General features: G+C 60.0%; 3 protein-coding genes across 4 annotated transcripts in view; all 3 read left to right on the forward strand.

The window, feature by feature from the left end:
* The window catches only part of LAMTOR2 (late endosomal/lysosomal adaptor, MAPK and MTOR activator 2), a 2,018-nt gene extending 452 nt beyond the window's left edge, over window positions 1-1,566 (forward strand). Inside the window, exons 2-4 of one of the 2 annotated variants that reach the window (XM_042034498.1) lie at window positions 698-860; window positions 944-1,054; window positions 1,348-1,566. In XM_042034498.1, coding sequence (XP_041890432.1) covers window positions 698-860; window positions 944-1,054; window positions 1,348-1,404 — 331 coding nt within the window. In that variant the 3' untranslated portion in view covers window positions 1,405-1,566. The remainder of the gene's footprint in view (window positions 1-697; window positions 861-943; window positions 1,055-1,347) is intronic. The other variant, XM_042034499.1, reaches the window with a different exon arrangement.
* Window positions 1,567-1,934: 368 nt separating this feature from the next.
* On the forward strand, window positions 1,935-5,808 carry RAB25 (RAB25, member RAS oncogene family). The gene is made up of 5 exons (XM_042034497.1): window positions 1,935-2,533; window positions 3,446-3,641; window positions 3,773-3,966; window positions 4,127-4,207; window positions 5,004-5,808. The coding sequence occupies exons 1-5, from the start codon at window positions 2,494-2,496 to the stop codon at window positions 5,132-5,134; spliced, it is 642 nt and encodes a 213-aa protein (XP_041890431.1). The 5' UTR covers window positions 1,935-2,493; the 3' UTR covers window positions 5,135-5,808.
* A 572-nt stretch (window positions 5,809-6,380) lies between these two features.
* LOC121667625 (ras-related protein Rab-11A-like) lies at window positions 6,381-12,381 on the forward strand. Its single transcript, XM_042034476.1, has 5 exons — window positions 6,381-6,487; window positions 10,151-10,346; window positions 10,422-10,615; window positions 10,695-10,775; window positions 10,999-12,381. Exons 1-5 carry the CDS (start codon window positions 6,448-6,450, stop codon window positions 11,136-11,138), a joined length of 651 nt encoding a protein of 216 aa, XP_041890410.1. The 5' UTR covers window positions 6,381-6,447; the 3' UTR covers window positions 11,139-12,381.
* Window positions 12,382-13,939: the final 1,558 nt, after the last annotated feature.

The raw sequence follows: 13,939 nt of genomic DNA on the forward strand, positions 1-13,939 counted from the left end.
TGCTGCCCCTGCCTCAGGGATGCTGCCCCTGCCTCAGGGATGCTGCCTGCCCCTGTCCCTGCACTGGGGGATGCTCCCTGCTCCTGCCCCGGGCATGCTGCCCCTGTTCCTGCCCAAGGATGCTGCCTGCCTTTCCCCTGCCCCCAGCCCCTGCTCCTGTCCCTGCCCAAGGATGCCGCCTGCCCTTGCTCCTGCCCCTGCCCAGGGATGCTCCTGTCCCTGCCTGGGGAAGGTGAGGGGCTGAACCAGGGGCAGGCATGGGACTGAGGCCACACACACCTCCTGCACGGTGCTGGGCTACAGACGGTGCTGGGGCTGTGCACAGTGTGTGGGGCTGTGGCCTTGCACCGTTCCCGATGCCTGGTGCTGGGATGCCTCGTGCGCAGTGCCAGGGCCATGCACAGACCTGGGGCCATGCACAGTGTAGTGTTTGTCCAGCAGACTCATGCCCAGCCTTTGGCAGGTCCCACTGCTTCAACAGACAGCCACGACAGCCTTGCACTGCCCTGCTCAGGCCTGGTGCCACTGCAGAGCTTTCTGGTTTTGAAGCCCCCTCCACCCCCTGCCAAAACGCCTGCAAAGTGAGGGTGTCTTGGGAACAGTGCTCGGGACTGGGTGGGAGGGTTTGCTCTACTCCTGGTACTGAAAGGGGGTCTGGTGTTAAAGGCATCAGTTTGCCCTACTGTGTCCTTCCCAGGCTGCTGAACAACGAGGGGTCCTTGCTTGCCTACTCGGGCTACGGGGACACTGATGCCAGGGTCACTGCAGCCATCGCCAGCAACATCTGGGTGGCCTATGACAAGAATGGGCACCAGGCGTTCAATGAGGACAACCTCAAATTTATCCTCATGGACTGTATGGTATGTGGGGCTGGGCCCTGCCCTGCCCTCCCTGGGGACCTGGCTGTGGTGCTGGGGGTCCAGGCCAAGCTGGGGTGTGACAGGTGCTGTTTCTCCCTGGGCAGGAGGGGCGAGTGGCCATCACACGGGTGGCAAACCTGCTGCTCTGCATGTATGCCAAGGAGACAGTTGGATTTGGGATGCTGAAGGCCAAGGTAATGCTGGTGGGGAGGTGGCCAGGGGGGCTGCAGGCCTGCATCCCTGCCTTGGTGTGGAAAAGAGCTGTTGAAGAGGATTGGGATGGAAGGGCTGGAGGAAGCTGCCATGCCTGGGACACTCTTCGCACCTTGCAGAGACTCCTCTGTCCCCCATGCCTGCCCAGGTGCCACATCACGCCTTTTTAAGGCTCTAAACTGAAATATAAATTACAATAAGCAAGTGGGCAGTGGGCACACAGGTTGCAAAACCCACCTGCGCATGCATGGCTCATGCCATTTTCTGCTTGCAGGCACAGGCGCTGGTCCAGTACCTGGAGGAGCCGCTCACGCAGGTGGCCGCATCGTGAGCAGGCAGCGGAGGGCTCCGAGGTGCCACTGGGCTCCAAAGCCATCACTGTCACCACCGTGGCTTGGGTGTGAGTGGCCCCATGGGCATCTCAGAGCTCTAGTGTGGTCCTAAAAATAAGGTGGGGGGAATACAAAAGCTGGGGGAATAAAAGTGTGTTTGATGTTTGTGTCCATTGCGTCTGTTGTTGCGGGAGCTGAGGGGTAACACAACCCGGCTGGGCTGGGAGTTGGAGGTGCTCATTGCCCTGGGGAAAGACAAGAACCTGCAAGGGGTTGCTGTCAAAGAAGAGGGGTTACAACAGAGCCGAGCCCCTGCACAGCCCTGCTGGTCGCACTGGGATAGCTGGGGGTGATGGGGGCTCCTTCCCGTCCCAGTTTCCCTGGCTTTCACACGATGGCAGCAGAGGCGAGGGAACATTCACGGCCGGCGGGAGCCGGGCTGAGCGGGGGTTCTGCTCGTGGCACAGCTGCCCTCGCTGCCATCACTCCCCAGAGTGCCCTCGTCTGCCTTTGCTGCCATCGCACCACACACTGTCCCGCTCTGCCCATGCTGCCCCGCTCTGCCATCGCTGCCCTCCCCGCCCGTGCCACCCTCAGTGCGCACGCTGCTCGGGTTGCCCTCGCTGTTGTGTCTGCGCTGCCCCTGCCCACGCTGCCCTCACACCCCACAGTGCCCTCGCACCCTTCCCTGACCACGCTGTCCGTGTTGCCCGTACTGTTCATGCTGTCCTCGCTGCCCCAGCCTACCCCGCACTCAGCATCAGGCCCTGGCTCCTCCTCCAGCCACCCCGTGACGGTCCCAGGGGTGACACTACCTGCCCAACCTGCGCTGCGGCACCCAGTCCCACCCCTTGAGTCAACCGGCCGCGCTGTCGCCAACCCCGCCTGTGCCGCCGCCGCTGCCCCAGACCCTCCGCGGGACCCCCTTGGCTCCGCTCGCTCCCCGACAGAGAGGAACCTTCGGTCGCTCCGTCTCCTCCCTCGGCGCCTCCGGGAGCCCGGCCCGCCCCGCCATCTGCTCGAGGCTTGGCAGCGGGAAGGAGGAAACCCCGGGCGGCCCTGCGAGGGCAGGCGGCAGCCGGGGCGACATGGGCAGCGCCGAGGAGGATTATAACTTTGTCTTCAAGGGTGAGTCCTGCGCTCGATGCGACCCCCCTCTTCCCCAAAAGGGGTGGAGCAGAAAGCCAGGAGCTGCGGGGAGGGAACTAGGGTGCCTTTTACGCTGAGCTGCTGTGTCCCGAGCTGGGACGTTGTTGACTCTCCCTGCAGCTGTGATGGGCACCGGGAGCTACACAAGGTCAGGGGACTGGGGAGCAGGCACCGACCACTGACAGCAGTGAGGCCAGGGCTGGTGAGCGGCACCAGGGTGCACAGGGGCCCGGGGAGATCCACACTCATCCCAAGGCTGCAGGTGTAGAGTGCCAGGCAAATTGCTGGTGTGGGATGGGGCTGTGAAAGCTGGGGCATGAGTGTGTGAGACATAAATGCCATGAGAGTCTGTAACCCCCGAGAGCAGTGGGCATTGAAAAGTCGTTTGCTGTGGTGACCTGGGTGGTGGCACATGCAGAGGACATGGGGGTCAAACGTGAGCTGGAGAAATGGGGGCACAGCCTCATACCTCCCATCCTGAGCTCTTTGGGCCCACCCGGTTTCTGCCAGGTGCTACTGGCTGGACTCTGCTGGAGCTCAGTGCTCCCTTTGGGCGAGTGGAGACAGACAGGCTCCGGTGTGCCGCCTGTTCTGGGTGCCCACTGCAGCAGGGTGACCCAGGACTCACCAACCTCCTCACCCTGCTCCTGCTGCCCAGAGTGCAGTAGCCATGGCCCCCTGAACAGCTCTGGGGCTGCACCAGCACTAGGGAGCACAGTTGGGCTGCCACGGGGACCCCCATTTGCTGAAGGAGTGACCACACCAGGGGTTAAACCCACACAGCTGCCCAGGCTCTGCAGCCTGTCTGGGGTCATCAGACAGCAAGCGATGCCCATGTAACCAGTGCTGGTAGCTGGGGCAGTCCAGTGGGATTTCTCCTTCCTTCCACAGTCGTCCTGATCGGGGAGTCTGGGGTGGGAAAAACAAACCTGCTCTCTCGTTTTACCCGCAACGAGTTCAACCACGACAGCCGCACCACCATCGGCGTGGAGTTCTCCACCCGCACAATCCTGGTGGGAGACGCCGTGGTGAAGGCTCAGATCTGGGACACTGCCGGACTGGAGCGGTACCGCGCCATCACCTCAGCGTAAGGATGGGAGGCCTGAAATCCGTGCTTCTCCTGGGACCTGGAGGGGAATGCTCTCATGGTTCAGCCCCATGGGTGAGGATGCTGGGGGGAGATCTGGAGCATGGAATGATGATGGGGTTGTGTCATAGGTATTACCGGGGGGCTGTGGGTGCCCTGGTCGTGTTTGACATCACCAAGCACCAGACGTACGATGTGGTGGACCGCTGGCTGAAGGAGCTGTACGACCATGCCGAGGCCAGCATCGTTGTCATGCTGGTGGGGAACAAGACTGACCTCGCACAGGCTCGGGAGGTGCCCATGGAGGAGGCAAAAATGTTTGCAGGTACAGGCTGGCACCCTGCCACAGGGCTGGGGGCTTGAGAACCTCCCCAATAGTGTGGACCTGCACCACTGCAGATACCTAAACATCTCTAAAGGTGCTCCGGATTGGAGCCACGTCCTCACTGGGGTCTGCATCATCTCAGGGGCTCCTTTCCTTGCAGACAACAACGGGCTGCTGTTCGTCGAGACCTCGGCACTGGACTCCACCAATGTTGAGGAAGCATTTGAGACCATCCTGAAGGGTACGGACACTGGCGCCGTGGTGCAGCAGGGTCCCAGGGCATCACAGGGTAGCTTCCCAGGGACGCAGGGCTGGGCAGACGATGTGCAGCACTTCTCTCCCTGCTCCACTTGAGCTATTTGGAGCTAGTTTCATGAGGTCTTTGGGGCTGGTTTTGGTGTTGTCTTTCTGGCTGGTTTGGTTTTCAGCCTTTGGTGCTGGGCGTTTCGCTCCCCACACCCGCAGCTTTGTTCTCACAGCCCCTGGGCATCCCTGAAGCCCCAGGGGCTGCTTCTCCCCCGTAATCTCCAGTCTCCTTCCTGTTGTCCTGGGCTCATGACTTGATGTCTCCAGCATCCTGCCAAACCAGCCATGGGGACCTGGGGGGACAGGGATGGAGTCCAAGAGCAGCTCTCCAGGAATGGCAGCAGCATCCGGACAGTGAAGTGTGCCATGCCGTGCTGAGCCATGCTGTGCCGTGCAGTGCTGTACCACGCCATGCTGTGCCGTGCAGTGCTGTGCTGAACCAGCCTGGCCCAGTGAGCTGCCAGCCCCAGCACAGGGTGAAGCACTAATCCCAGGTTGGGCAAGAGGAAATTGCCTAAGCACAGGGTGTTCCTCAGGCGCCTCTCAGGGATGCACCCTGTGGGAGCTGCTCCCCTGTCACCCCTCAAGTCACCCCTCCCTGTGTAGAGGGGAAGGAGAGCCACCAGAATGCCGAGCTGTGGGCAAGCAGTGGGGACTGCAGGCTTGAAGCTGTCCCTGCATCCCCAGGGGGCCGTGGCTGGCACACAGATCTCCTGGCACTTCTTTTGCAGAAATCTTCTACAAAGTGCAGAAGCAGAAGCAGAGGAGCAGCCAAAGCAACACGGTGTCACTTGCCAGCGAGAACCCCGCAAGCATGGCCCCGGCACAGGCGGAGAGGCGCCCGTGCTGCGTGGCCCTCTGAGCCCGCTGGGCACCCCGGGAAGCCCCCGGGGAACCCCACGGCCCCGGGACACACCAGTGGCATCCAGCACAGGCTGGTGTCACCCTGCCTGCAGTGACATCCCTGTCCTGGTGCAGTGGGGACCAACAGCCTGGACAGGAGCCAAATTCTGCCATAAACAGTGAGAAGCACCGGTTCCAGGAGCTCTTCTCTCTCTGTTTCATTTTTGCTGGGCCCTGATTAGCATCACCACTGTCACGCACCGTATCAGCCCTTGTGGACCTGCAGGGCAAAGGAGGCACCTCTGGGGAAGAAGCCAGGAGGTTCTGGGCAGGATCATGCCAGCAACGGGAGCTCTCTGATTGCCTCTGCCCCTGGGGTTGCTCCTGTAGGGCCACCTTGTGCCACGTGCTGAGGATGTGGCTGACCAACAGGTGTCTGTCCCACCAGGGACTACTCTGGAGTTGAGCCAAGCCCTCAGGAGTGAAGTGGCAGCACTCAGCCCTTGGCTGTCTCATCCCTAGACATCTGTCCCATCCTTAGACATGGGGCAAGTGTGACAGCCAGACCAAGCAAAGGTGCTGCTGTCTGCATGGCAGAACAGGGCTCGGCGCGGGGCCCAGTGCCGTGGGGCCGGGAGCAGCTCTGTGTCCAGCACGGGTGTGACGCAATCATTAAAGGACTTGTGAAATGCAGGTTTACTGAGCTGGAATTCCTGCGTGTTTGTGGTCAACGCCCTGGGTCCCCACCTTCATGATGTGCTGAAGATCGTGGCCTCCAAAGCAGCCCAGCAGGATGCCATGGCTCCCCTGTGCCCCCTCCCACCCCGATGCCATGTTCCCTCTGTGCCCACTCCCACCCTAAAGCCATGCTCCCGCTGTGCCACTCCCCATGCAGCCTTTCCCAGTTTACGTCCCCTGTTTGAACTTTATCCGTTCAAATGATGATGCAGCCTCTGCCAGTTATCTGAAACCCCTCGGAAACGCGAGAATTCCTGCTGGATTCTCTGTGTTTTCACTCGCTTTCCCTTTGCACCACGCCAGACGTGCCAGCCCAGCTCCACGGTTCTGCGTGGAGCGCGTGGCCGTCACTGTCCCCCCCAGGAGCACACAGAGGCGGTGGCCTGTCCCTGCCGCCATGCAGCATCCCTGCCCCCCTTACCTGGCCTAGGTGAGCACACCTGAGTGCTGACGGGCAGCCCCGGCCGCCAATGGGTGTGGAGCAGGAAAGGCTGTGGCCACCAATGGGTGGCGGGGGACAGCCCCTGCCAGGGCTGGATAAGGCCCGGAAATCCCAGTTGGCCCAGTGGGAGTGGGGCTGTGGTGCTGGGCGAGATGCGGGGCAAGGATGATGAGTACGATTATCTCTTCAAAGGTGGGTCTGCTGTCCGGCCACGCTGGCCGTGCCTGCAGTGAGCTGTGCCTGGTCTCAGCCCGCTGCCGTCAGGGCTGGCTCGGGATGGGACTGGAGGCTGGGGGCTTGTACTGGGATATAACAGCCAGTTCTCGGGACGGGGCGGGGGGGGCTTGTTGTGGTGTTCCACTGTGCTGGGAAGGAGGGTGGATACTGGTGGGGCTGGGGTTGAGACGCTGCCATGGTCGGGGGGTTTGCTGGAGCTGGTCTGATGGTTTGAGGTCCGGTGCTCCTTACAGCAGCTCTTTACTGCTGCGGGAGGAGGCTGGAGCCCTGGCCTGAGCGCACGGCGTCCGGGGAGGGGTGGCTGTGGCCAGGGCAGGGTGCTGCTCCCGGGGGTGGTGGGGAAGGCTGGTCTGTGGGGCTCTGTGGGTGCCGCGTCGGCCCCTGAGCACCCGTGGGAGCACATCTGGGAGCTGAGGAATCAACCCCAGGAGAGAAAGCCGTGCTGCTCCCCGGCTGCGGTGGAGGGGAAGGATCCAGGGATCCGGGCATGTCCTTCCTGGTGCTGGTCGTGTATGAGCTCACTGCTGTGCACGGGGCGGCTGGGGGACAGGGACAGGCCCTTGAGGACCCAGCGCTGGCGTTTCTGGCTGTGGGAGCCCCGCATCCCCGTGAAGCGCCCACACCCCTGTGCATGCCAGGCTCCCCTGCGGTCTGCTGTGGCCAAAGCAGGTGCTGGGGAAGCAAAGGGACATCTTGGCAATGCCACAGCCTCCTGAGCCATAAAATCCAGGGTGTGAGCTCACCAGTGGGCGGCTGTGAGTCAGCCTGCCCGAAGGGCCCCGAGTAATTCTAGCCACCGACACGATGTAATTCCAGCCAGCAACATGCTGGTAGCCCCTGGCTCCTTGCACACCTTCCCTGGCCACTGCCCAGGAAAATCCTCCTCCCTGGAGTTAGTCTGGGACCTGGTGTGGGGGAAACTCTGATGCTGAGCAGTGCCTCAAGTACGATGCCCAGCTGCTTTGTTCTGCACTTCCTGCCCCATGCTGTGCCAGCAGCGTGGCTCTGAGGGGGCTTCAGCACATGGTCCTCCTGTGTCTATGCATCCCCTGTCATCCTACAGGAGCCAGGGCTGGGAGCAGCTCACCATAGCCTCTTCATTCCCTTCCTGGGTCTCATGGTGGTCTCTGGAGTCCTTGAAAAATAGGAAAACTCAGTTTTCAATGCAAGGGCAGCTCATCCCTCCCAAAGCAGGAGCAAAGTTGAAGGGGGATGCAGCGTCCAGGGGCATGGAGCTGGGCTAGTGCTGCCAGGTCCAACAGCTCTGCGAGCCCAGCCTCTCCCCGGAGAAAGGGAGATTGTCACAGCTGGAAGCAGCTTTATCCCGAGCTCCACTGAAATGGGAGCATCAGTTGTTGCAAAGCACAATGCACATTCCAGCTGTGCAAGGCCCTGATACCGCTGGAGGGGCTCTGTGGCTGAGGAACAGCTCTGGGCATGGCTGCTCCTGGGACCCTTCCTTGGGGCCCTGTGTGGAGCTCCAGGCTGATTCCCTCCCTGCAGTGAGACGTGGTGTGCCGAGGATGTTCACCAGTGCTTGCAGGATGTGTTCAGAGGCAGTGAGGACAGAATGTGCCAAATGCTTTTGTACCTGGGGTGGGGGATGCTGCTCCAGCTCCTCAAGCCATTGAAGCTCAGGGACATGGGGCTCATCACCCGCACAGGCTGCAGGACCCTGCACCACCCACCCTGCATCCCTGGTGTGGTCCAAAGCCCTCTGGAGCCTGTCATGGAGCAGGCATTGCCAGGATGGGGATTGTGGCAGTTGAGCTGGGGAAGCAGCAATTTCCTGTTGCTGGTAAACAACCGAGCTCAGATCAAAACTTCGAGGCTCAGAAAGTGGTAATGAACCTGGCTCGCCACTGGCCTGCATTTCCTACCGTCTTGTCCAGGCTGTTATGGTCCTCTCAGAGCTCTGTGTAGTGGGCAGCAGCTGAGAAGCCTCCCCAGCAGCTGGGCAAAGCAGGGGGGTTCTGCCCCTCTGCTCCACTCTGGTGAGACTCCCCTGCAAAGCTGCCTCCAGCTCGGGGGCCCCCCACCACAGGAAGGATGTGGAGCTCCTGGAACAAGTCGAGGAGGCCACAGAGATGTTTCAAGGGCTGGAGCCAGGCTGGGAGAGTTGGGGATATTCAGCCTGTAGAAGAAAAGGCTCCTTAGACCAGTGCCTAAAGGGGCTTCAGGAGAGCTGGAGAGGGACTTTGGACAAGGGCCTGGAGTGACAGGACACAGGGAATGGCTTCCCACTGCCAGAGGGCAGGGATAGATGGGCTATTGGGAAGGAATTCTTGGCTGTGAGGGTGGGGAGACCCTGACACAGGTTGCCCAGAGAAGCTGTGACTGTCCCATACCTGGAAGTGTTCAAGGCCAGGTTGGACGGGGCTTGCAGCAACCTGGGACAGTGGAACCAGGCGGTGGAACAAGATGGGCTTTACGGTCCCATCCACCCAAACCACCTTGTGATGCTATGGAGGAGCTGCCCTTCCCTCATTTGCTGGCTGTCCTGACACAGCAATTGCCGGCAATGCTCTGGTGCCTTCCAGCTCCCCTCGGTGATCCTAGGGAGCTGTTCCACATCCTGCTGGGCTTCCTGGAGCCAGGCTGTTTGCTGGCTGCCCTACACTGAGGGTTTTGTCGACAGGGTGGCTGCACTGTTGGAGGCTCTGCACCATGCAAGGGAGCCATGTCTACGGGCTGGAGCTGGTGGGAAGGGGTTTTCCAGGACATGGAGCAACATCCTTGCAGGATGGTGGCTGCTGAGCCTTGAGCGAGTGTAGCTGTGCCTTGCTGTAGCTCCTGCAGTGTGTAGTGTCCCAGTGGCCCCTTGCTGGTGCTGCTGTTCCTGAGTCCTCCCCACCATGGTCACTGGATGGCTGTGACCTCAGCCCTGCTGTGGAGACATGTCCCACAGGTGGGCGAAGTGAAGTGTCTGAGTACACCTGGGGAATGAACAGGGTCGGCAGCGAGGGAATTAAAAACAATTTAAAAAATAAACCCAAAAAGCTGTTGAGTCATAAACTCAACAAACTTGACTGGGGAGGTGTGTGATAAAGCTCCCCAGAGCCTGTTTCACCAGGTTTTACAGGAACCAACCAGATCTGGGACAGGCAGAAAATGCATTTAACCCACACCCAGGGACTTCCCAGCTCCTGGGCTGGACCAGCAGCAGTGGAGGAGGAGGAGGATGCTTCCTTTCAAATCATGTCTTTAAGTCCTCCTATGTGCTCTCAGGGTTGGAGGGCACACAGGGTTGGCAAGAGGAGCCCCAGCTCTGCCTGGCCTCTGGCCTGGCTCTCCCCACACAGGTCCTGCCCCTGGTTTTCTGCCCATTTTGGGTACATCAGTGCATATGGTGCTTTCCCATCCCCAGGGACAGAAACTCCTGGCAACTTCCCAGTGACGGCAGGGATTTTCTCAAGGGGTATTTATAGGCAGCAGTGATGCTGCCGGGAGGAGTGGAGGCAGCTGGTCCTGCTCTGCTTTACCCCTCACCTGTCAGCTTCTCCTGAGTGAGAAGGAGATGGGGAGGGCAGATGGGGACACTCCCATCCCTGCCGGGCTGTGGGATGGGCAGCTTTCCTGCGTGGCTGGGGGAGCTGACACTGTATTTGTGCCCCCCAGTTGTGCTCATAGGGGACTCTGGGGTGGGGAAGAGCAACCTGCTCTCGCGCTTCACCCGCAATGAGTTCAACCTGGAGAGCAAGAGTACCATCGGGGTGGAGTTTGCCACGAGGAGCATCCAGGTGGACAACAAGACAGTGAAGGCTCAGATCTGGGACACGGCAGGGCAGGAGCGGTACCGTGCCATCACCTCAGCGTGAGTTTCCTTGCTCCCAACCTGGGGCCCTTGCCTGGGGCCCTGCTGTGACCCTGTCCCCTCACTGTCCCCCAGGTACTACCGGGGGGCCGTGGGAGCTCTGCTCGTCTATGACATCGCCAAGTACCTGACGTACGAGAACGCGGAGCGCTGGCTGAAGGAGCTGCAGGACCACGCTGACGCCAACATTGTCATCATGCTGGTGGGCAACAAGAGCGACCTGCGGCACCTGCGGGCTGTGCCCACCGATGAGGCCAGGGGCTTCGCAGGTATCTTCCCCCACCCTGTCCAGCCCCATCCCATCTGGCTGGAGTTCATGGCACCCACCTGAGCTCACTGTTCTTGCAGAGAAGAATGGGCTGTCCTTCCTTGAGACATCTGCTCTGGACTCCACCAATGTGGAGACTGCTTTCCACAACATCCTCTCGGGTAAGGGGCAACCAGGAAAGGGAGGGACAGGAATAGAGATGGCTTTGGACATTGTGTTCTCCCAGGACACCCCCTGGGTGGGTACTGGGTTGGAATCCTGCTCCCCTGGAGGGCGAGAGGTGGGCATTTGCACCCCTGGAGCTCTGTGTTTGTGGAAGGAGCAGATCCCCCACTGAAATACCTACCTAAAGAATTGATTTTTCACTTCTCTCTCTGCTGGCAGAGATCTACCGCATCGTGTCCCAGAGGCAGATCACTGGGCAGCCGGAGTCAGAGTTCGGCCCCTCCACCACCATCGAGCCCATCCGGGTGCTGCCCACGCAGCAGGAGGGTCGGCAAGCGCCCTGCTGCCAGAACATCTGAGCCCCCCCACCTTGACCCCCCACCACCCAGCACATGGTGGCATCATATGTCTCACCCTCTACCTCTGCCCGCTGCAGCTCCCTGAGCAGTGCAGGCTGGTGGCTGCTTTTGTGTGCACCATCACACTGCCCATATGCTGCTTCGCCTGTGTTTATGTAGGACCAGCAAAAACGGGGGGGAGGCAAAGCATCAGGGTGTCTCCCCTCTCTCCCCAAGGTCGGGGACATGCCATCCCCTGTGTCCCTGCTCCCTTTAGCCCTGCAGGCACAGTCACTGGGTGACTGGGTGGCACTGAACAAGCCCAAACATGGTGAGTCCCTGTTTGGTGACGCCCTGTGTGCAGCCCCGTGGGGTGGGTGGGGAGGGGGACACTGGGTGCAGCCTTCTCCTGCCTGGCGAAACCAGCAGCGATGCAGATGGTTGTGCCCAGCCCTGTCCCTGCGGCACCAAGAGCTGGGAGTGCCTCTGGGTGCTGCTGGGGCCATCCAGGGTGGGGGTGGGGGTGACACTGTTTTTGTGTTGTGACCCCCCCTGCAGCATGACCCCAGCAAAAAGAAAAGCTGTGATTCTTCCATGGAAAGAGATGGGAGCAGGGGCTGGGGGGCCTTGGCCTTTGGGAAGCCCCAAGGAGGGGAAAAGGGGGGACCGGGGATTTGGGGGGGTGAGGGCAGGGATGAGGTGCTGAGGGTGGGCACATGGTCCCTCTGCGCAACTTCCCGTGTGGGAGCCGGTGTCAGCACTGGGGACCCCTCGGCTCCAGCTGTGAGGACCCCCTGGCATGGCTTGGCCCTTCCCTGCTCGAGTGTTTGGCCATCGTGGCTGGTGGCTGCATGGCCCAGCCTGGGGACAGGCCACCACTGCATGGAGTGTCTGCTGCATCGGTGGGATGGCAGTGGCCTTGTCCCCTGCCTGGGGGACAGCAGCCACTCCCCAGGGTGGACATCACCCAGGATGCTGGGACAGACTGTGCTGAGCCCAGTGCTGCTGGCAGGGGTGATTGGCAGGTGTCAATCAAGAGGAGTGCAGGTGGGAAAGCCTGCCCCATTGACCCAGTGCTGGGAGCGTGGCCCCTGTCGCAGTGTGGGGTTTTGGGGGAATCTCTTTCTTTTCACAGCTGCCCGCAGTCACTGCATCTCACTTGGCTGTGCCAGTAGGATCTGGGCCAGGGTCTCCCCTTGGGGCACAATTTGTTGATGAAACAGAATTTGAGGCAAAATCCCCAAATAAAACTGCTGTTGAGGCATTTTCTCTCTCTGTCAGGTCTTTCCTTGAGGCAGGAGCAGTGCCAGCCTCACATGGGGCAGCTGGGCAGCATCCACAGGCAATGAAGGGTGAGGAGGAGGAGGAGGGTTGGGAGGAAGGTGTGAATGTAGCCTGGGCAAGGGGATGTCCTACTGGGAGGCCAGAGGGAAGAGCTTGAAATTCAGGATTAGAAGAACAGGTTGGATCCTGCTGCTGGCACAGGGGCAGCTGAGGATGCACCGTATGGGTGCCCCTTTTTATCCACCCACAGTGCAGCCACCCTATCCCTGGCTCCAGCCCTTGGCACTGTGTCCCTACGCCACGGCCCTGCCCCCTCCAGAGGCAGCCTAGTCCCTGAGCTGGCCAGCCCCATCCTCTCCCATACCCTGGGTCTGACCACAGCTGGGGGCTGTCCCCAGGTGAATGGTGACCATTGCCCCATGGACTGGGCTCTACCCCATGCCCACCTCAGCTGGCAAAGCCCTGGCAACTTGCAGACCAGTTGGAGCTGCCAAGCACCACCTCCTCCCACACCATCTGCCCACACCAAAACACGGTGCCAAGAGGTGATGTCAGCCCCACCGGCTGGAGAGGTGGGCGTGCGGGGTACGGGTGCTGCTCCAAAGGGCTCCACGAAGGGACAGGGCTGAGCCAAGCGCTCCTTGGGGCTCACTGCCATTGGATGTGCCATCAGCTTGGCACTGGCATGGACGCATGGGATGATGAGTTCATTTAGACTCATGGAGACACTTTTGGGCTCGGCAACTCAGTTTTGTTCCAGCCTTTCCAGTTTTTAGATGTTTTCTGCTGGCATGAAGAAGTGGGAAGGGCAAAATGTGGCACAGGGTCGCCCATGGACATGGGACCCGCTTGCACCAGGACTGGGAGAAGCAGCTTCCTCAGGAGGCTTATCATCTCACAAGTGCTTTAATGAACCCCAAGAAGTGCTGCCAAAAGCCTGGGACTGGTGGGAGGTCCAGGAGGGGTGGCAGAGGGAGGTCCAGCCCCACCCTGGAACTCAGCCCAGCAGGGCCTTGTTCCCAAGCACTGCTCCCGGCCCTTCCTCAAGTGTGAACAGACACAAACCAGGAGCAGATACCAAATTTCTTAAGTAATAATACTTTAATAAAATTAAGTTCTTAATGTAATTTAGCACATTTAATACATTAACCCTTTCCCTTCTTTGTTTTCTACAAGTTGTGCAACATCATTATTTTAATTTTCTTTTATTTTAATTTTTTTCCTTCTCCCATTATACTATATGCCTCAAAACTCAGACAACAAGCCTAACTCTACTTCTATGTTCGGTTATATCTCTCTCTCAGGCTTTTATTTTTGCGTCACGCCAGAGAGATGAAAATACCTGGATGGAACATGTGATCGGTTTCCAATAGTAACAATCCCAACTACAGGTTTCCTATGACGTTAAAAGAAAAGAGGGGGGAAAAAAAAAAGCAAACACAAAATAATAGGGAATGGACTTTCAATGGAAGGGCCACAGAGTCGGCATGGCTGGCAATGGCCGGGCCACTCCGTGGCCAGCTGGCTCAGCACGAGGT

This window comes from Corvus kubaryi, unplaced genomic scaffold (assembly GCF_017639235.1).
Source record: "Corvus kubaryi isolate FWS band 111438036 unplaced genomic scaffold, C.kubaryi_AGA036_p1.0 37373, whole genome shotgun sequence".
Taxonomy (NCBI): domain Eukaryota; kingdom Metazoa; phylum Chordata; class Aves; order Passeriformes; family Corvidae; genus Corvus; species Corvus kubaryi.